Here is a 23290-nt window from a genome sequence, read left to right on the forward strand (position 1 = left end):
GGTCGTCTCGCTGTTAGGCAACTGATGACGCTCTGGCTGTAGGCAGTAGTTCTTACAAACATGGCGTCCAAGTGTAGCCTCTCTACATTATTTCCTATCCAGAGTCAGCTTGATTGTGCTCTAGATGACGCTACTACACAACAAGAAAAAGAACATCTTGTCTACCAATATTTGAAAAAATTAGACGAGAGAGAGGACCTGAGGATTCCTGATTTTCACACAGGTTTGACCGTGTTACAGTTTTAGCTTCCTTAGCACATTTCATAGCAGTTTGACTGGAGTTTGCTATGTCGACATGTCACTACACATCTCGAGATATCTCTACAGTGTGAAATCTAAACAGACACGGTTTAACAGGCCGGTCTTAGCTTTAAATACAGCTTAAAAGTGAACTAACAAATTTTTCATGCGGTTGTTTTCACCTTTTGCTTTTGTTGCATTCATCACATCAACTCTTCTTGAGCAGACCAGACTAAGCTATGACCACATTAAGAGCAAACATTTCGTGTAACTGAAATTTCGGCTGTTGAAACGCTCTTTGTTGCTTGTTTTGTGTGGAATCTCAGCACACAATTTAGCAGGAAGCCAGTTTGTGTTGCTTAACATCAGGAAGCATGTCATAACCAAGAATCTTTAATCTATGTGAAGTTATTCAACACATCTGCCAACGTATTCGTTTCCCTCTTATATCTTAACATTTATTTTAAGAGGTTAGAACAGTTATACATGTATTGGAGCCAGTGCTATAGCTATTTTCCCCTTGGTTGTAAAAGGTCCAGTTAGAGCGCCTATCTGCACCCACACTGTCAACTAATACAAACATAGAAATATAAAGATATTAGAGGTGATATTTTTTCTAACAAGGGAATGTCACCTTTATTATATTACCCAGTGGATTAAATATGGACTTTCTTTAGTTTTCACAAATGTTTTTCTTCTGTTAAATCTTAATTGAGGAATGCAACATGTCAATATCTCATTACACCAGTAGATGGTGATCTTCAGTATAAATTACACATTAAAACTAAAAAAAGTTCTTGTCACCTCTATGTGGCCCTCCATCCTGCTAGCACATTCTAAATCATATTTAAGACACCAATTAAAGATCATTTATTTTTTGTTGGCACAGCTTAAGATAACCTAGCAGACGTAATGCAAAAATGTTTCTGTTACAAATAAACAAAGTTGACATAACGTCACCATAAAATCCTGTCCTTAAGTACATGAGGATTTCCCCAAATGATATGCTATTTGTTTTGGACAGAAGTAATTTTAAGTCTTTGGCACTTTTGAAATTCAACATATTTTTCACACATTTTATGAGATTATATAAAGATACAAAACTAAGGCAATTTTACAGGATAAAAAAAAAACAATGTTTGTAAAAACATACCTGGCAAGAACCTAAAAACAAACACTAGCTTTTTTTATATATTTGCCATTTTAAAGGTAAATAGTTGATAAACTGCATCAAATAATGATTTGATTCACCTGTCCAAGGTGTACCTGCCTGTCATCTAGTAGCAGCTTAGATAGACTCCAACTCTCCTGCAACCCTGCAGATAAATAAGCGGGTATGCAATGGATGGATTATTTAGCTTAGGATTTGATATTAGAACAACATTCAAAACCATCACATAATTTTGATCTTACTCAGGTTGCAGAAATGAGGCTTTGGGTCTTGACTTTTACAGTATGCTATTAGACTCGACTTATTTAACAATTAGCCAGTTAATAAAAAAATGTAATCTATACATAAAGAGGAGCTCATTTTTCTTGTAGATTCCCCCAATGGATATTAAAAGACAGTACCCACCACGGCCACAGCCTGTCCATCCTGCCCAACAAATGAATATAGTACTATCTGCTGTACAACCTGAATTCCTTCTCTATGTTCCACTCAAAACGTTTGATTTTTATGAGTTTATTTTTGATCACTTATACATAAATTATTTTCTTGTAATCAGCACAAGTTAGTAACATCTGTAACTTTGTTTTGTACGAATTTTTGATCTAATTTTAGATCTGCTAAGATGCTTTTGTGGTATTTAATGGAAGCAATCTGACTGTAAAGACCTTCAAGTCATTGAAACTTGTTAGTTCAAACTGTGCAAAACTGGATCTCTTAAACCACGCTAACACACCCAGATAATGCAGTTGGACGTCTGTTAACCTCTGCATGTACCCTCAACTAGACTCAAATGGCCACAGGCATGCAGCACAAACTCCAAAGTTCTGTCTTTTTCCACATTTTTGTAAAAACTTATTTTTCTTTTGTTGGTTAAATCCAACAAAATCAGAAATGTGACTGAAATTAGGATTTAGGATATGCATCAACTTGTGATTGCACAACCACAGTGTCATCTGACAAAATCACCATCCATGATACCATGATCTCTCACAGGAAAAATATGGCTTTGGCTATAATTAAGTCAATAACTCAGTTACTCTCCTGTGCATGTACATTGGGACAAGGATAGTGGTCCTGTTAAATGGTCACACCATGTAATAACTAAGGCTCAACTCAAGTGTGCATGTAACTGTGGCATGATATGACATGTATCTTGTGTTTGATCTGCCTGTGAGCAAACAGTGAGCAATGTAATGCCTTTGCCTACACATTTACCAATCTTACACTGAAGCATGACAGTATTACTGTTCATTCTTATTTGTTTTAGGCTTAGAGTGGCTGAACACAGAGGGGCCTCTGTTTTTAAACAAGGAGCTGGCTGGAAAAGTGGTGCTGCTGGACTTCTTCACTTACTGCTGCATCAACTGCATTCACATCCTGCCTGACCTGCACCAGCTAGAGAAGAAATACTCAATTAAAGGTTTGTGCATACTGTGTATATGTCCATGTGAAACAGCCTTCACCGAGATAGTCTTGATCCAAAGTGGTTGTGGCATTAAAATAAAGTACATGGTTACCATGGCAAATTAATATAATCTGCATAAAGATATACCCTCAGCATGAAAGAAATATTCTTTTTTTGACACAGGAGAGAAATTATGGGAGAAAAACACCTACTTTTTTGCTGGTAAAATAAAGAAACCAAAGACTATAATGAAAAGTGCATTGGCAAGTAGAAACGCTGATAAAAATGAATACATTTACATTTTTGTGAACCACCCTTTTAACAATTTTACTCCACAGCTGAAAAAGTCTGGCTGGGTAAAATTTAACTGTGTGAATTTCAAGCCTAGTAAGCCTTATCAGGTACATCTGCCTTTCAGTGGAATGGCTTTTTTCTACAACAGCCGGTAGGAGATTGAAATTAAATGGTATGCTTCATGACAAGAACAACAATGGTTTGCTATTTCCATCTCCCAATACTCTGACTTACTGCAAGTCAGCAGCAAGCCCTCATAGTCACACTGAATATGTAGCTACATCTGTGCAAGTTGGACATCAATGCAAACTGATACTTAAAATTTTTTAAAGAAAAGGAAATTATGTCTTTTGTTAAGACTTCTTTCAGTCACTAATTATTATGCAGTCAGTGTTCTGCTAACAGTGGGATCCAGAGTGTTTGTTTGCATGTGGGTTATGAATGGCTCACTTATGATTTTTTTTATTTATTTTGGCAACAACATTGCTATTGTTACAAAGGAATATTTTTTATTTTTTACTAAGCCTTGGTCATTGGTGTGATTCTTGTTGGCAGGAGAATTTCACTGATGTTTGTGCCATTATCAGACTCCCTCAACACCTTTTTTTTCCACGCTAGTATAGCTAGCATTATCAGTGTGTTTGGCTGTTTGGCATAATGAAAGAGTGCATGAGAAGGAAGGTGACAGCTAGTTTAACGTGTCTCACACACACAATCTCTTTTCATTTGTCATCATTACAATTCCACAACAAACTGGCCGTTTGGAGTGACTTCCCATTCACAGTGTCTGCCCAGTGTGCATCACACCATGGCTGCAGTTTGTGATAGGAAAACTTATGCGTGAAAGCATTAAAAAAGTATTTGAATAAATAAAACAAAATGCTGTCATGCAAGTCTCAGTAAAATGATATTCATCTCCTGCTGAATTTGCATCCTGGAATGCAAGTATTCCTTTAAGTGGCAGCAGCAACACTGGGCCTCACTGGGAACAACAGCCTGGCACAAATTTAGTGTAGCTGTGTTGTGTCATGCTGCATCAGGGGAGCACGTGTAAGTTCACTTGGGAAGGAAAACAGTAGTACAACCTTCTGTTTCTTTTCCAAGTCCAGGAAGGCTCTAATCTCAACTGTGACGTGAACCTCAAAATAATTGCAAGCTGCTGTTCTTATAACTTCAAGCTGCTGTAGTTTGCAGTATTATACCTTAAGCAACCAGTCCCCCTAAAATATTCTCTTACACATCCTGTCGGCCCTTCATATGTATGCTTCCTGTAGCTCTTGAAAAGTCTCCAAATCATTGAATTCTGCACCAATAAATGTAGGACTCTTGCAGAAACTTTGGAGTTAGTAACTTGGAGGCATCAGTGGAGTTTCCTAAACCTCACAAAGTGGAAATATTTTAGTATTTGATGAAAAATACTTGCTCATCTTTAATATAGATTAAGGTTAATGGAAAAGTGGAAAACTGTTCTGTTGACAATGCCTCTTCTGAACCAAAGAGAGAGACCACCTCTTTTATCTCCAGGTTTTAGTTTAAAAGCTTGTAATTCTGAAGGTATGAGGTTGTATTAGTGCCTATGGAACTGGCAACTTGCACATCTACCAAGGCACTGTCAATGCAGATTGTACAGGCTTTAGAGCAACATTTGCTCCAATTTAGACAGCATCTTTTTCAGGAAAGTACTTGCAAATTTCAGCAAGAAGTTACCGAACCACATCCTGTATCAATTACAACAGCATGGCTTTGTAGTCGAGGACTGCCTGCTGTCCAGACCTTTCACCAAATAAAAACATTTGCCCTGCCGTGAAGTGCAAAATACAGCAAATAATTATGGGTTTTCAGAAAATATAAGTTGGATAATTACAAAAACATTTTCATATCTCCAATTTTATATGTGGACCCACATTTATCTATCAGTGATTATTTATCTATTCTCACTATTCTCATTTCTTATACGGATCTTGGTTTTATGGTCATTTACATTCATAAAAAATTTTTGTTTGAAATGATGGAAAACATGGACTAAAGGGACTGGAATTTCATTAAGACTATACTCCTTATTAGTAAAATCTAGTAGAATAGAAGAGACTGCTAAAGCTAACAGACATTTTCTTTATTTTTTTAAATGTCATATATAAATTAAACATAAATCGCGTGTATGCTGTATTTAAAAGGCCATAATATAATTGGTTGCTTCCTGCAGAAAATCTCTTCAAAGGATTGGCTCACTACACTGCCACATAGTATCACGCTTGCCTTATCTTTGGCACTGCCATTGGTACATTATGTTTGCTGCTCTGGTGTTTGAGGTGTGGGAGCCACCGAGTCCATTGAATCCCACAGTCTACCCCCACCCATTGTCACTACAATCTGTTGCTGGTACTACACTGCTTGGCAGAGGCTGTGAGTGACGAAATCCACTGTGTGGAGTTCAAGGGTTTGGAGTTGAGTGTTGTTACTTCTGCAGAGGAAGTGACAAGTTAGGTCTATTTATGGAAGACAGTGGGGGCTTTTTTCTGTGTCAAAGAATAAACTAGCTTGAGCTAATGTGAGTTTATGAATGGTATGCGCTTTATTAAGTGTTGGTTTACACAGCACAGAATGACTCAGGGCTCTGCTGATACTCAGACACTTAATCAGCATTCAGCATCTCACTTTACTTTATCTGAAACAGAGTGTCAGAAAACATGTAGCCTCCTCTGACTTTTTATTCATTTAAATCAGCGCCAGTCCCTTTTAGACAATTATTTACATCTTTCACTGCACTGTAACAATTTAATCTGTCTTTATTGAATCATGATGGTCTGATTAAAAAGTAAAGCATTTATTCTTATTTGGAAATAATCTATATTGCAAATAGAAATTTAGAAATTTATGCATTTTTAGATTAATGACACACTTGTTTAAAATAGTTATCTGTGATTGTGTGATGCTGTTTCAGTAACGTATTATTCTAAATAACAATGGAGCTTTGACATTTCTGCTGATCCATGCTGGTTCTGTTTATATACAGTATTTTGACATTTTTAATTAAGTAAAATGTGAGTGAGTCCAATAGAGAAACAGGAAGGAAGCCTGCTAAGATAATCTGCTCTGTAATAACAGCATCACAAACTCTCATTCGCCACCACTGGAGCACTTTAGTTGCATAACACATGTACATATATTGGCCTTGTCAAAAGCCTGAAATTGTAACCAAATGGCCCGATTGTCTGCACAATAAGCCGAGTGTTTGATGACAGCTGGAAAAATGGCTGAGATAACTGTTTACAGCCTAGAGGCACTAAATCATTTGCAGGAACCCCATTTAGATCTACAATATGCTCTGCTCGAGGGTCATATTTAGCTTTCGGATCACATCCATTAACACAGACCTCTTTGTTTGTGTTGTGAGACAGTTGTGTCTATGGGATCTTGGTGTTGGTTAAGCAACACAAAATAATTTAAAGGATTATTTATAGAGATGTAAGTTAATGTATTGCTGCAGCAGGTCATGAGTTATAACCATTTTTGTATGTTTAGTCACCTAACAAACTCATTAACAGTTGCGGAATGACTTTTTCACAAATGCACATCCCAGAAACAATACAATCAAATGAAGGGGGGGGGGGGGGGGGGGGGTTACCTCATTTAGACTTTTTTTCTCATTTAACTTGTAGTCCTTATGTGAACAAAAGCCCAGTACCAAATAGGATGAACTTGTTTATGGTTGGAGTTAGGGTCAAAGTAAATTAAAGTTATAATAAAGAATAAACTAGTAATAGTCAAGGATGAGGTTATAAAAGACGGTCAATACAAATTCCTAATAAGGACAGCAGGACAAGTGTTTGTGCTTTTTCCTTGTATGCTGATTTTTGTGAGCACTCTTCAATCCAACCACTTACTGTTACATTTGGATGTAATTTTCTCTCTATCTGTTTAATCTTTCCCGCAGATGGATTAGTTATTGTTGGTGTGCACTCTGCCAAATTCCCCAATGAAAAAGTAAGTGTTTTCATTGTTTGTGTTTGTGCAGGCCAGACGGGCAGAGCGTTTTTATCCCTGCATTTTCAGAACTGTAAAGTATCAACAAACATGTTGTTTAGTTTTGGGAACACTGCTCAGTTTGTGTCAAACCTTTGTTGAAACAAACCACTCTTATTTCAGATTAGCAGCCCAAGATTCACAGCATTCATCTGTGATGTAACACCCTTACTACATTATTCAAATCTAACCCATTAAAGCCATCAAAAAATAAAAGTAATTTCTGAGTATTGCCTACAAACGATAAAGAGGTCTCAGAAATTCTTCCTTTATATAATCATAATCTTCAATTGAAATGTGACTCTGAACCCAAAATTGAGGTTTTCAGTGAAGCACGTTTACCAACAGACTTGCTGTTCTGATCTGTTCTCACCTGATTGTATTTGTCCCTAAATCTTTGAAGGTCCTGGACAACATCCGCAGCGCTGTGCTTCGCTACAACATCTGCCACCCAGTGGTAAACGACAGCGAGGCCTCTCTCTGGCATGAGCTGGAGGTTTCCTGCTGGCCCACACTGGTCCTGCTTGGGCCACATGGCAATTTGCTCTTCTCCCTGGTGGGTGAAGGCCACCATGACAAGCTAAACCTCTTTACTGAGTGCGCCCTCTATCATTATGGAGAACAGAGCTTGCTGAAGTCTCATGCAGTGGGGATAAAGCTGTACAAGGACTCCTTGCCACCCAGCATTCTTTCCTTCCCTGGGAAGGTGGCTGTAGACAACAGCACCCAAAGGCTGGCAATAGCAGACACGGGGCATCACAGAATTCTGGTGGTGGCGTCCAATGGAAACTTGCTGCATACCATAGGAGGTAAGAAGGGCTGTATTTGAAGTGTAAAAATAAACAAACACTGCATATTGTTCTCAATCTGAAGTAAGAAGCTGAAGTAGAATCAGTACACAATTATAATATTAAGCCAGTGATGATATTTTAAGATCCCGCTCATGCTTCGGTGACACACAGTGGAGCCACATGGCAGTCGGTGCTGGCCTCACACCAGCAGAGCGTTTGGCAACAGCAGGAACCAGTACATGCTGGTAACTGGCACTGACCTACGTGTGGACAAATTAGAGGAGAAGGGGGCAGTTTTTATTTTTGTGTTGTTGACCTCATCTTTATGCACACACTTCTAAGAATTGATAAAGACTGAAGAGTTTTAACGCTTTTTGTTTATTAACTGTTTTAAGTCTGATAATGAGGAAATAATCAGTGTAAGGCAGAGGCTGCTACTGAACTCATGGCTTGATCTGTAAGCGTGGTATTGCAGCACATCCACACTGAAATCATTTCTGTGACAGGACCTGAAAGAGGCAGACAAGATGGCAACTTGTCCGAAGCTTCGTTTAACTCCCCTCAGGGTGTTGCCATCAGAGGGGACTGTGTATATGTGGCCGACACTGAAAACCACCTGATTCGGAAGGTAGGGCCCACCACTGTCTCATTTAGTCGCTGCATTTTATAATGTCTGCATGTGCATTTATGTTTTGCTGTATTTGTGTCTGTGTGTTAGATTGACCTGCTCCAGGGAAAAGTCAGCACTCTAGCTGGAGTAGGCGCTCAAGGTACAGACAAAGAGGGTGGGGCTATGGGGCCACAGCAGTCAATCAGCTCTCCTTGGGATGTGGCCCTTGGCACTGCTGGTGAGTTTTGTGGTGTGGTCTGACTGGAACTTGAGATGGGTTTATTGAGGTTTTCTTCTCTGTCTGTGCTCACCATATTCCTTGCTGCTTGCCATACAGATTTCCCTTAATTCTGCTTATTGTATTCTCTCTGCATCCTGCTCTACCATCAGTCATTCCTGTGTTCAGTCTCATATTGTCTCAACTTGGTAGGACCTCATTATTTTGCAGATCAGATTTCATGCAAATTAAGATGAAGGTTAAGGAAGGAAGGTCTTTTAACAAAGGAAATTGAATACTCTGAGATTTTGGTCTGCTTGTTGAATGGCTTTAGAGCGTGGAGTGTCTCTCACCCATAATGTGTAAAATCATCACAGGTTCTCTATAAACCTGGATTGGTCTTTTGGGTGGAGTTCAGAGAGAAATAAAAGAGTATGCAACTTTTTCCATCTGTTGCTATATGTGGCATTTTCCATGACAACCATTTAATGCATCAGTCTCCATGGAGAAATCATCTGAAAATGTGCATAAATCTCATTTCTAAACAACATTGCATCTCTCAGGTCCTTGCTATTCAGGTAACTTTATTTATTTAATTTGCACCAGGATGACAGCAAGACAACACAATGAACCAGAACAAATAAAATGGATGAGGGCCATGATTCAGAAAGGAAGAGTTTTCTTAAACAATGCTGTTGTTGTTGACCTTCCCATGGGTGGTGTGTATGTATTTGCCAGGGAAAATGAAAAGAGGACAGCCAAAGAGATGATTTATGGGTGAGGTGACAGGCCGTGATAGGAGAAGATGCAAATGGAGACAGGTCATCTGCTGTGGTGACCTTAAAACATTAGCTGTTCTTTTTTTTTTTCGGTTTGGTTTATTTAAAAAGTTGTTTATTTAGCCTCTAAGTTCTTTACCCGTCAATTTTCTGTTTATATATCTTAAATATAGGGATTGAATGAGTTTCAGCAATAATTTGAGGATAAAGTAATAAAAATCTAAGTAAGTATATTCACATCATTATTTTGCCATTGCGTAAATGGTTTATATGACCTGTCCTTGGTGTGCTCTGCTTCTCACGCTATCATGTCAGCTGGGCTCCAGCTCCCTGCGACTCTGTAGATGGATGGATTCTAATACAGGTATCAGTCTGGGTTACATTTTGGCTCAGGCTGATTGATGGCATAACCTACTGTGTTGACTCACCACATGGTCTGAGGATGTGATGCTATGTGAACTTCACTGACATTGTCCTCTGTGATTACATCCAAACACTCCTTGCATATTTATAGTCGTGTGAATAAATTATTAATTAGACCAAATCAAGAGGGTCCAACACTTTTCGAACTATGAAGAGCTGCAGTGGGATTGATATTGTGAGTCCACCAGATGTGATCAAAGGGAGCTGAATTCTGCCCTACATTAAAAATACAACTGAGGTCCTTTATGTCTGTAAGAGTTGTGTATCCATCCCGGTGACAGTATTGTCTTTTTCTGAATATGTTTGAGGTGACATATGACCTTTGTCAGACAGGCTGTTGTCATTTCTGACTGATTTCTGACACTCCCAGCCTCTGAAAAATTTCCATCTGCTCTCAAAGTTAACTCCTCAAACACACCCAAAAGAATCTTTTACCTTAGGAGCACAGTTACTGAAAAATACAAAGGTTTACTAGTATAAAGCTACAAGCAGTGATTTCCTGGTAAGTGATTTATAGTGTGTTTTCTTGGGTTTCACTTGAATGTGTAGGCGGTGTTGAAGACAACGTGCTGTGGATAGCCATGGCAGGGACCCACCAGATCTGGGCTTTATTCCTAGCAGATGGAAAACTGCCCAAAGGAAGGTGAGAGACTTGTGCAAGACCATTGCTACGCTTAGCAAGCCATAAATAACTACTTTAATAAGAATATAATAAGCGTTATCACATTTAAAAATAAAAGTATGATAATGTGGCTCAATTAACAACAAATAAGCATTTCCAGCAGAGGTAATGTTTATCTAGAACACTGAAGGGTAAAACTTAAAAAGCCATTTCTATAATAAATTGAACAAAAACATTATAATCAAATTATAATTATTTCCTGATATATCATTTAAACAGTGACTCCAAGGCAGGGATCTGTGTACGATGGGCAGGAAGTGGCAGCGAAGAAAACCGAAACAACGCCTATCCTCACAAAGCAGGTTTTGCTCAGCCTTCGGGGTTGGCTTTAGCACCAGAGGAGCCCTGGAGTTGCCTGTACGTGGCCGATAGTGAAAGCAGTACTATTCGCACGCTGGCACTGAAGGACGGAGCTGTCAAGCTGCTAGTTGGAGGAGAGAGGGACCCACTGGTGGGTGATTTAACAAATAATGGTTATACTCTTTCTACTATTATTATTTTTTTCCTCTAGTTCATAGGCTTAACATAACAGTTGCACACATTAACAGGTAAAGCACCAAGAGAAACTCCCACATCGCTAAATAATTTCACTATTAAGGTGAAATAATTTCACTATTAAGGTGTTTAGGTTCCATTTGAACCTTTCTGCAAAAGCCTCTTATCCAATAATTTAAGAATGATACTACAAGCAAGAGTCTGAAAAGAAAGAGAGGAAATCCTTCTGATGGCTTCTGTAGGAATTGCACGAACTTCTTCAGTACTTGTGTGTGGGTTTATAAACAGGCTAATCTGTTTCTTAGGTTGTTTAACTATTTAAAGCAGGTTTAAGCATGCAGCTGGTCTTAATGATCCAACAGTACTTCATTTTAAGTAAATCTGTCATGTGGTTTGAATATTAGGTGTAAAAACACGTGTCAAGCGAAACATTTTACTAAAGCACTGACAGAGACTTGAAGGATAACTTGTGTGCCTACTTTTCTTCAATATTTTGACCATTCTTCAGCTCTAGTTCAGTTTGCAGTGCAGACCTTTTTTCCTATATCTATCAGGGTTGCCATGGTTACAAAATGAGGTTACACTTCTGCCTTAAAGGTGAATATTTAAACATTTGTTAACTAATTGGCATTTGGAATTAATTCTGTAAAATATTAATTGCATATTTAATGCATGAAAGTTAGTGAGCCATAGCGAATCATAAAACCTTGTAAGATTGTTGTCTAAACTGAGTAATAATAAATAAAAAGCTATTTATTTCAATTTGTCTCAATGTCTTGCTAACAGGTTCTTAATTAGCTCTAACGAGGAGTTTTCTGCAGTGTTTATGTTGGTCTGTAACAATCTGTGGGAATAAAAATCTCATTTTCTATATCACAATAAAACAATGTCCTTTTAAAACAACATCTTTCACACAGTTCTAACATGTTTTCTCCTTTACTGTGTGAGTGATGTTTATTATTAACCTTATTCCTTCAGAATGACTAGACTCATTTTTGTAATGTAGTTAGTAAGATAGACTTTGTAATAGTTTCTTAGAAAAGTGATATCTAAATTCTTTTATTGTTTAAAATAAGTTTAAAGTTGGTGAATTAATCAGACTCTAAGATAATCACATTAAACTTACTCTGTTTTTATTTAAATGGTTCTTCTTATGAAAACTAAACATTTATACTGTGACATCTATGTAATGTTTCTGTTGAACCCTTTGTAATTAAGGGAGTTCAAATTTTTAGATTTGATGTGAAGGCACCAGCTGCTGTGTTCAGGTTTAACATCTTGAATATTTTGTCTTCTGTGAACCAGAACCTTTTTGCTTTTGGGGATGTGGATGGGAAAGGGGTGGATGCCAAACTTCAACATCCTCTTGGTGCTGCCTGGGCTCCCCAGCAAAGCCTCCTCTATGTAGCTGACTCCTACAACCACAAGGTAACATTTTTCTCATCCTTTTATGTTTCCTTACATCAGGTTTAAGTGGGTCCCTGAAGCAGTTAAATCTATTTTTATAGAACATACAAGAAATGTGAATGGACCTTGGATGTTGTTTTTTTTTTTGTTGTTTTTTTTACCAGTAACTCTTGACTTCATTGTCCGTTTTTGTCTTTGTGTTTATGGTTATGCTCAGATCAAGGTGGTGGATCCAAAGACAAAGCAGTGTAGCACATTAGCAGGGACAGGAGAGGCTGGAGATACTTTGGGTCCAGAATTTAACAAGTCATGCTTCAGTGAACCCGGGGGAATCTGTGCTGGCGATGGTGGGAAGCTTCTTTATGTGGCCGATACCAACAACCACCAGATCAAAGTGCTGGACCTGGCCTCCAAAACTGTCTCATTGGTAAGACATTTGTGTGTTTGAGAAAATCACACTTTCTAACCTTAAGAAAGTACTTAACATCTTGCCCACGTTTGTGTAATTAATCTTTCCCTAAAAGCATTTGCACGTGGTGACTTTTAATAGAAAGTGACACAGAAATGGCACTGTGAGCATGTGCAGCTTTCTCCTTGTTCCTTTTTAATCCTCATATCCATATCTGTCTCCAAATTAGTTGCCCATCTCCTCTGAGTGCCCAGACTCGGGACCTTCGAAGACTTTGGGTACTACCAAAGTTCCCACAATGCCTAAATCAGCTGCCAGGAAAGAAATGCCACCAATAGAAGTGTGTGCAGGCCAGACAGTCAGCCTTTCTGTCAGAATATCACTTCCAGAAGGAGCCAAACTCACTGAAGAGGCACCCAGCTGCTGGGCTCTCTCAGCTGAGGGTGAGACAATGTTTAGTCACTGTTACAAATGTCATGCATGTAAATGTTTAAACTTATTTATCTTTAAAGCTAATAAATGTACTGAAACAGTAGAAGAATTGTTAAGGAAGGTTAAAGGAACCATTGGGGTGAAGGTAGGATAGAATTCTGCACATTTCATACAAAAATAAGTAGAAACAAATAACCTTAATAATATCTTTACCATTCAGTTTCATGCTGCAGTATCACAGTCAGATTTCAGAGTCAAAACACAAATTTTAATTAAGTTTTTGGTTTGTTAAAGGCCATACACTATACTGGTGTCAGATGTAGCCTGTAGCACACCACATGGACTTTGATTTGGTATGCTTAGAAACCCAGAGTTTGTAGTTAAAGTTGCCAAAGTACAGTTTGATTGTTTAACACCAGTATAGGCAAAAACGTCCAAAGACTTGGCATATTTTCTGAAAAAGGTTTTCTGAACGAAAAGCAGGCAGTTTTAAGCATCAGAAAAGCCAGACAGGACATAACGGTAAAAACAGAAAAATCCCATTTCTGTACTTTATAAATTAGCTGAGTTTGTGAAAAGTAAAATCTGTGTCCACCCAAACTCACGTCAAGCTATCCATAATTTCATCATCTTTAGATCAGGCCCTTTAGATCAGCACTGTTTCCCTCAAGTTTAGAAAATAAAGGCAAAGATCTTCAATTAAATGCTGTCCTGAAGTTATTTTTGCCTGACAGGGTAACTTGAGCCAGAGTTAAAACCGAAATTTGTTCGCTCCCTTTATAATGAGCCTGTTGTGGAGTTAAGCCTCTCCTTCTCTCCTACTTGGCTTTATTTTGAGCCATTATCCATGATTCTGATAAAAAGTAATAGCACTGAATGATGCTTAACTTCTGTGTCATTTTCTCTGTACAACCAGCAGCCAGCCCACACCTTCCCAGTTGAAGGATGGATGAACACTTAAATCACACAAGGACTCTTAAACCACCTGTGAAGTTGTGCATGACATGAGGAATATATGAATTTTAGTCCTCAGTATTATTCAAACTGTAATCAACTACAGTCTGACCCTTGAATTGAGTGTGAAGTGATTTTTAGATATTGTGTGAGTGAAAGTTGATGGTCTGTTCATTAGGTTTGGAACAAAAGTGTTTCCATCTTTCTGAGGGATGCATTGTGCAGTGGACTGTATCAGCAGCCTATTTTTAGAACATTTCGATAAGGCGACATGCCTTGGTTCACATAATTGCCTACCAGGCTATGTTACGTGATCCTCTGTTTTCCCATTATACCCAGTCTAGACTTATGTTGATCACATCAGCACAGAGAAAAGAATTTAAATGCATCAAGTTAGAAGTTAGAAGTAAGACTGAAATTGTTTTGGATTTTTTTTTCTTCATTTGGTAGCTTTTTAGAAAGGGCTTCCATGGGACCTTATGTTGGGCATCAGCTTCATTAATCATCGCTGGCATGGATTATGTCATCTCTCTTTGCATTATATTTTCTCACAGTAGACATTCCAGCCTTTTCTTTCAGGCTTTTGTTCATTTTTTCTGATTCTGTTTCTTAAGATGAGAATTTGCTTCTGAAAGGACCAGCCTTGTTTAAGGAAATTAATGTCCTCACCCCAGTTTCATCTGATTTAGACATGTTATGTGAATTTGGGCTAATGTTTGAGAGGACTTTTTATGGCAGTGCTGCATAAGGCTTAGATTTGAGTCAAGAGCCAGCAGAGGCCACTCTGCAATAAATCTAGATGCCAGGCAGTGATTCTCACACAAACACATCTGATCTTTAACAGCATAGACGAAAAGACTGATATGGGTTCAAACTATGGATTGATCTTGTTTTTCACCATGCTGGCAGTGTATCTCTGGGGAGATTGTTGGCTCAAACAACTCCTGAAATATGAAATACCAACGTTTTTTATAGAAATTCATGATCCAAGATCCTTATAACAAAGATGACTGCCTAGCTTTTTTTTTTATCAAGCTCCAACAGCAATTTGACAATAGTCTTAAGTCAAGCTGCTGGAACTGTAGCTTGACCTGCAGCTGGAGTCAGTTACCTCGGCAACAGCTGAGTGGATTAAAGTAGTATCATAAGATCAATATTTGACTCATTCAGCACTTTGGTCTATGATCAAGTCCTTGCAGAACTAGTAGAATTCCCATTAGCCTTTGCTAAACATTTTGTGTCACTTGGTTAGTATTAGTATGCTAACATGCTAAGTTAAGTTAAGCCAATATTCAAGATTTTCTCATCATATGGATTCTCATTTCATCACACACACAAAAAATAGCATAGTTTCTGAACATTAGCATGTTAGCATTATACAAATTCTTGTTTAATGATCATCTCATTGTAGTATATTTACTCAGTCCAGTTTTTAATATGTTGTCATTGTTATGAGCCATATCATACTCTGTTTCCTATTTTCCAGGTAACAAGTGGCTGCTGGACGGTCAGATAATTACTGGCGACATTATAGATTTAGCGGAGCCGCTTCACATCTCAACCAAACTTCCAGCTGCTATAAAGGAAATAAAAAACAATCCCAGTCTCACATTGGGGGTATGGGTGTACTACTGTATGGAGGCAGGTAAAGCCTGCATGATGAAAGCTGCCTCTTTTACCCAGCCTCTGCAAATAAACGGCAGTCCTGGAGAGGAAGAGGTCACTGTGGCATTGACCCACGCCTTCTAAAACCAGCTTAATGTCTCAGTTAAAACAGCCTTAGTATCCAGACTTTCCTAAGTGTAGCTTCCAGTCTCATGTTTTATTGTCAGCTCTAAACAAAGGATGAAGATGGTTTGCATCTTCATCCTTCCCCATTAAACATAGCATATCAGCAATAACATGTCAACTGTATGGCAGTCATTGAAAGTGTTTGCTTTGCTCAAGTGTTATGGATATGAATGCAAATATAAGTGCATCATGAAGGTTAAGCAGGTGCCTCAAATTATGTTTGTATGATTGTAAATTTGTGTACTGACTGTAAGATGCTTTCAACATTAGTGATAATGGAGCTTTTTGTACATGCAGTTCCTCAGAAATAATTGTCACAAGACTAAATTAATAAGATATTCTGTGGATTTAAGGGGAAAGCTAAATAATTAGGATCGTTATAATTAGTTGGTGATGGTGATAGATTTGTCCACCATTTAATTATGCAGAGGAAAACAATGTAAAGTACTTAAAAAAGGCCTATGATCAACTTTATAATTTCATCCTAAGTGCTTGAGGGCTGGGATTTTGAGGACTATGAAAGCTTTTCTTTTGAATGCTAATATTGAGTTAAGGGCACTTTCTTAAAAAGAAGTCAGAGGAGACTCTCACATAGAAATTTTTAGGATAGAAAGCCAAAAAGGTCTAATCTGTCATTCTGTGACAATTTGGGGCCTTAAGCAGTAAAAAACAAGTTAAGGTAATCACAGCTGCTCCTCGAATTTAACCAGCTCCCTCTCTGGTTAGACAGCCACACTTGTGTCCTGACTGCAGTGTGAAGGAAGTCCTAGATTTTAAAACCTGAAAATAGAGGAGCAGCTGACAAGATCTGGAGCTGCACAATAAATGATTAAACCACTTTGGCTTATTATGTCGACTAAACAGATGCCAGTAATGCAAATACTTTAAGGAGGCTGATGCAGAAACTTTGATGCATCCATCCAGCATTCAGAAGATAAGATTTTTTCAGTTTGATGAAGTCGAGCCGTTATTTCACAAAATCAGAAATTCAAGACGGAGATGCAGGTGTGGCTGTCTGACCAATGGGAGAGCAGCTGTGTTTGGCTTAACTTGGTTTTCACTTATGAAGTCCCACAAGTGTCACACATAATCTAAATGGAAAGGGTAAACAATTAAGGACATTCAATAGCAAAAATTATTTAAAATTGCAGGAGGGGAAAGAAAATAGATGTGGAAAATGTGTTATATGAATTGTGTTATTTATTCCTCTTTTTAGATATAGCATGTGAAAATATGTTTACAAATCACAGTATTTAATTATTAATTATTATTTTAATATACAATTCTTAAAAATTTTAATTTAAAATTGCAAAACACTTGGCAATTTGATTTCTTTTTTATATGAATTATTGAATTTGAAATTATATTTAGCAATCTTTTTATTTCACAATTTTAGTTACTCATTAACAAAATACTGTATTGATATATATATATATATTTATTATTATTATTATTATATAATTTATTTATTATTATTATTTTTTTAATATTAAAATTTTTCATACCTCTATGGTGTGGATTTATCTGGTATGATGCCTTCATGTGCATGCTAATCAAGCTTCCACAAATCCTTTTTTTTTTTCTTGCATACTGCATGTGCCAGTTCATGATGAGCGGTTTGCACTCCAAGAGATTACACTAGCCCACAGCTTCATCCTGCGTCTCCACTCTGTGTGTCTGATGGTACTTTTGATTACGATTATTCATAACACAAGGAGTCGTTCTGATTCAGACCATGAAATATAGCCGTTATCTAAGTAATGAATAAAGTGCCTGTTTTCGATAAGGGGGGAAGCAGCCTCTTGTGAACTGATGACACCGGCGGACTGCTGTCTCCTCCGCACACTGTGGGATATTATATTAAGAAAACAAAGTCTCATTAAAATCCTACCATCAAGCTTCTGCTGCACAAAAGCAACATGATATGAGAGAGAAGCTCTAATAATTATCTGCTGCATCACAACGTGGGTTTTCTTATGTAATATAATATGATAATGTGGAAGCTCTTGTCATTTTCCCATATAGCTTTTCAAAGTTATGAGCTGTTGTCAGAAAGGGGCCCGAGTGTTTTGATTATCATTGCTGTCATCATGTCGCATATCGTAATTGTGCTTGTCAGACTGTTTTTATTTAGTTTGGATCACTTGGCCGAAGTGCCTTAAAAAAAAAAGAGGTGTTGCTATATGGATGGAGTAAACCGATGACACTTTAACTGTTTTCAAAGCAATAACAATTTGTTTTGTAATGGGAGGGATGTTTTATTCCCACAAGTTATTTATTTGAAATAACCTGCAAAAGTTTATCCGGTGTATTTTCTCAGATTGGTTGTCCCTCAGGCATTTAATTTTTGATAAACTGTAATGAGCTTGACTGTGTGTGGGAATGAAGTTCCTGAAACTTTCAGTCTCTAACTTGATTTCATTTCAGGCTTCTTAGACACATTATAGGGTGCTTTTGTCTTCAAGGGGGGCTTGTTAAAATGTTTGCTTCTCAATGCATCAGAGCAAGAAAAAAAGAATAAAACATTTATTTACTATGTTTTGTCGCTGTGATTTGTGTCATCTATATATGTCTTTTGCTTTTGAGGTTAATCTGCTTGATTTTAGTTGATATATTAATGAACTTAAAGTCTGCAGCTTCGCTATGTGAGATATGGAAAATTTTCAGAACATGTCAAGTTTTTTTCATTTTCTTATGTTTCAGAGTTGCTTTAAAATGTAGTCAACTCCTTTTCGTTTGTCTAGCACATAATTCCCCACAATAAAAAATAAGACAGTTGTTTTTCTAATTTACATAAACGTTCAAACTTATAACTTTAGTGTGTCTTACTTCTGTTAGTGGTCCTTGCATTTATTTTACAACTTGACTGAGTCCACCTGTGTGTAATCCAATTAACAAGGCCCATGCCTGTTTGTAAAAGGCATCCCAAATCAGATCCACAACATTTTGATAGAACTGTCTGCAGACATGTGAGACTGGACTGAGTCAAGCCACAGACCTGGAGCAACATACAAAAAAGTTTCTGCGGAATTTGACGTTTCAAACAGCACAAAAAAACATTTACTTTGTGGTGTAGTGGTCAGATGTGAGTGATTCCTCATTAAAAATGCTTACTAGGACTTTATGGAAAGAAACCTGAAAGAAAATTCAGAATTGGAAAAATAAAGATGGAACCAGTGTGTTTGGATACAGTTTTCAGTGGTGTGTGTGTGTGCATAAGGAACCCAGAGTTTTGCATAACCTCATTAATACCATCCCTGTAGTCAAACATGGCAAGCAGAGCATCAATATGCAGAAATGTTGTTGTGTGACAGGAGCTGCTAAACTAGTCTAGATGGAGAATAAGATAGATGTAGAACAATATAAAGGAACTATATATGAAAACCTTTTCTATAGTAAGTTTGTAGACTTCTTCTCAAGAAGACTTGCGGTTGCCATTTCCAGCAGTGCTGTAAGCATGACTCCACAACATTTTCATCTAGTTTAAATAATAATATTTACACTAAACGCACAGAAAAAGCTGGAATTCTATAAAAATTCTTATTGAATGCATATAATTTGATCATTATTCAATTACAGATAGGATGAACTCAAGATAATTTTGTTTTTCTCAGTCAAAATAAATAATGTGTTATCATATATGCAGGTTTGCAGGTTTTTTTTTTTTGTTTTTTTTGTTTTTTTTTTTACATTTTTATGTAAATACATGATCTTTATTTATTTATTTATTTATTATCTTTCCTTTCAGACTTCTCAATGCACTCTATTTAGAGTGCATACCTGCCTCCTGGACGTCTTTCTGATGACAGTTTTGACTATAGTGTTTGGTCCATTCCTCTGTGCGATGGTCAGTGGTGCCTTTGGACAAGGTTAACATAAGGCTTTTTATTTACACAATACAGCTTTAATTGTTATATGCAGCATATGCAGCTCTGTTGTTTCCCACAATAATCAATTGTCCGTAAGGTGCCCATCTTAGGCTTGTAGCCTTGCCCTTTCTACACTGAAATTCCTCCAGATACCCCGAATGGTTTAATGTATTATGCATAGAAGGAGGGGGAAATATGCAAATCTTTTTCAATCTTTCTTTGAACCTTTTTCTTTTCAAGCTTTGCAATGAGTTTTCAAATGAATTTGTGAATAAAGTGGAGATCCCCTGTCCATCACTGGTCCTTCAAGCTTTTTGTGAATACTGCTTTTATATGAAATCATGATCATCTGTTGACATCAGCTGTTTATATATATTTTTCTTTTATTCAGATTTTCTTTTCTTCTTTTTTTGTTTTGCTACTTTGTCTTTCTTAAAATGAGCATTTTTCTATATTGTCCTGACTTTTTCCTATCTAAAGATCTGAAGAAAAAAGTATTTAAAAAACTTACAGGTCCAGGTCTAAAAACACCACGTGTTCTGTATTATCATAGCTGAAATCCTTCACAGATTTCCTACAAAATGAGGCAATGTGTGAGCCGACCTCAGATAACAGGCTTAATGTTTCTGACTCAGTCCGTAAATGCCTTCAACTTGTCTTATTTCTTTCATAAGAAGCAAGAATGTGACCTAATTTTTTTAAACAGTGTTGAAGAAATCACCAGCTCAGCCTGATTTTGGTCATAAAGAAGGACATAAATAGTAGATTTAGTACATTACTAAGTCTGCATGTCCTTAGTTAAGCGAGGAAGAGACAGAATCACATGGGCTTCTTAGTCAGAGAAGACTGATGTCCAGGTCATGACATGTTATCGTGTGACACTCAGGAAATCAATTTCTCTCCCCTTCTTCAGTACTGGGATGAAGAGAGCTTGTCTCAACTGTACATGGAAATGTATTAAACAAGTCAAAGCTGCCCATCTCAAAAGCCACAAACCAATCCCATACCATAACATTACTACCACCATGCTTCACATTTAAGATTCTTCTTCTGAAAAGCTGTTGGTTCTACACTAAACTAGTTCTCTGTTTCTTCTTTAGTGACTTTATATTTGATTGTTCTGTCCAGAGTGTTTATATCAAAAGGTCCAAAATTATGTTTTTGGGTGAGATCTTTTACATTTTTGCCCTGCCACACATTCTGAGCATATCAGGTATAATTCGTGTTTTTATAGATACTCTAGGGCTACCAGTCCTGGAAGAAAAAAATCAACTAATTTAAAATCTCAATGACTTGCAAATCGTTGCATTTAAAATGTAAATTTGTATTTCAGATCATTTGGAAGTCTTTTAAAACTTGTTTCCAGGTTCGTATTCAGAACCTTGTTTTCTTAGGGTCTTATGTTGCAATTTAGATCTTGTCATGATGACACCTCATATAGATTCATATAAAACAGGGTCCATCTGCCAAGGTTTTAACCTTTGTCACCCAAACTGGAGTCCAAAACTATGACAAAGTAGTCATGTACTTCATTTGTCCTTAATCTGTCTTTTTTTAAATTGAAATAATGAGGATTTCACTAAAGATCAAACATTTGTGTGTTAATAATGTAGACTTTTACTTACTATTTAAAACCAGAGCTGTGCTGACTGAAAAAGCTTGTAAAATTATTCATCCATCTTTAAAAAATGTTTAACATTAACAAAACAGGGTAAATGTGGCAACAGCATAATTACTTAAAGATTCATGAGTGAAAGCAGCAGAGTAAAACCTATTACTGGCCCCCTTGTCTTTTTCATTTTGCACCCTATGTCTCCTCATCTGCTTCCTTCACTGTTCTTCTGACAGCATCATTAACCCTGTATGGTTCTGGCTGTCATCCCGACAAGAGGTCGTTCACACACACACATACACACACACACGCATGCACACATCTCAATTAACTTCAAACATCACCAGTTAGTAATCTTGGATTTTTTTCCTAGGGATAAAACTCTAAAGGCTTCTTCAAATCAAAGGGTTTCTCACCTCTTCTAACAGCTCTTATGGTAATACAACAAAGTAAATATTAAGTTAAAAGGGAGCAAATCCCTCCGATATGCCATGAGGATTCTGAATCTGAGTGATCAGATAAGAGCTTCCACGAGGACACAGCTCCTTTCAGCAGCACAAAACCATCTTTTGAAAGCTTTCTTAGGGGTTTAAGCCTTGTGCCTCTTATGATACTCATATGATCCGTGAAGTTGACGCAGCTTAATTTTTACCCAATTAATTGCTTATGAAAGGTGACATTGGTGGGATGTTTGGCTAAAAGCTTTGCTTGTAAAAGTGAAAGAAAAGATTTGTTTTTCAATGCTTTGATTGCAAAGAAATGTATCTTTTTGTTGTGATTCCACAGGAGGAAAAAAGGCATTTCCAGCCTGTAAGACAGAAAAAAAGGGGGAGACATTATTATGGATGGTGGTGCTGAAAATGTCTCAAAAAATTCGGACAGGCATGTCAATACTGGTTTGTCTGCCTATGCTGGTATGCTCAAGCTCAGTCCAAAAATAGGACTGTATCACTTAAGATAATGAACTTTAAACTTAGGCTCTGCCCACGTTCACATAAGGTCAAGATATTAGGTCAAGCTGAACTTGCTCTACTTCTCTTTATGCCGTCATGCAAAACATGCATGAAGATTTGTAGGAGGTTGATGCTGTTGGTGTCAAGAGCTCTTTTTTAATTGTAAGTGAGCAGCTGCATATTATGACAACTTGAATAACAGCAAATATTTTAAATGTGACCTTTAACGCATCAGCAACATTTGGAAATTGTTCAAGGGTTTGAGGGTGGCGATTCTGGAAAGACAGCTTTGCTTGCTTTTTTTTGAGAAAGTAAGAGAAGTAAATTTGAAGTAAAACCTTGGACAGTGAGCAGAAATCTCAGGACGGCATTAGCAAATAGTACAAAGCTGCTTCCTATTGGTGCATCTCCAGCTAGCTCAAACAGCAAATTCTGTAAATATCTAGAAATAAAAAACTTTAAATCTTCAGTAAGTTAAACAGCAGAGACTCATATAAGGGACTGCCCAGATATATACGCTGTGCAGCTTCACAGTTGTAGAACTTGACAAAGTGCTCAGTTTGTAGTAAATCCTATAGTGTAAACTTGTTTTGACACAGGGACCTGACATCAGACATCAGGCATGAGAAATGGCTAAATACTAGACTGTGGGAATATGTAAGGAAGGCATGAGGGAAATTTTAACAAGACTTTTCATGAGTATCACACTTAAAGAGTCCATAGAAGTGAAGAG

At 37.3% G+C, this 23290-nt stretch overlaps 2 protein-coding genes across 2 annotated transcripts in view; one reads left to right on the forward strand and one right to left on the reverse strand.

The window, feature by feature from the left end:
- Positions 1-47: 47 nt before the first annotated feature.
- On the forward strand, positions 48-16571 carry nhlrc2 (NHL repeat containing 2). Its single transcript, XM_041974367.1, has 12 exons — positions 48-223; positions 2679-2831; positions 7045-7094; positions 7537-7942; positions 8431-8552; positions 8643-8772; positions 10503-10596; positions 10855-11086; positions 12436-12558; positions 12755-12964; positions 13176-13389; positions 15819-16571. The coding sequence occupies exons 1-12, from the start codon at positions 61-63 to the stop codon at positions 16079-16081; spliced, it is 2160 nt and encodes a 719-aa protein (XP_041830301.1). The 5' UTR covers positions 48-60; the 3' UTR covers positions 16082-16571.
- Positions 16572-19174: 2603 nt separating this feature from the next.
- ccdc186 (coiled-coil domain-containing protein 186) overlaps positions 19175-23290 on the reverse strand; it is a 41025-nt gene continuing 36909 nt past the window's right edge. Inside the window, exon 17 of the transcript XR_006008968.1 lies at positions 19175-19186. The gene's annotated coding sequence lies outside the window, so the exon portion shown is untranslated. The remainder of the gene's footprint in view (positions 19187-23290) is intronic.

The sequence above is a fragment of the Melanotaenia boesemani genome, chromosome 21, assembly GCF_017639745.1.
Source record: "Melanotaenia boesemani isolate fMelBoe1 chromosome 21, fMelBoe1.pri, whole genome shotgun sequence".
NCBI lineage: Eukaryota > Metazoa > Chordata > Actinopteri > Atheriniformes > Melanotaeniidae > Melanotaenia > Melanotaenia boesemani.

Excerpts from the sequence above, each read along its gene's own strand:
- nhlrc2 (XM_041974367.1), top strand. The coding sequence starts at position 61 with ATGGCGTCCAAGTGTAGCCTCTCTACATTATTTCCTATCCAGAGTCAG. Across the intron at positions 8,553-8,642 it reads AAAACCACCTGATTCGGAAG|ATTGACCTGCTCCAGGGAAA; the intron begins GTAGGGCCCACC and ends TCTGTGTGTTAG. Across the intron at positions 12,965-13,175 it reads CCTCCAAAACTGTCTCATTG|TTGCCCATCTCCTCTGAGTG; the intron begins GTAAGACATTTG and ends TCTCCAAATTAG.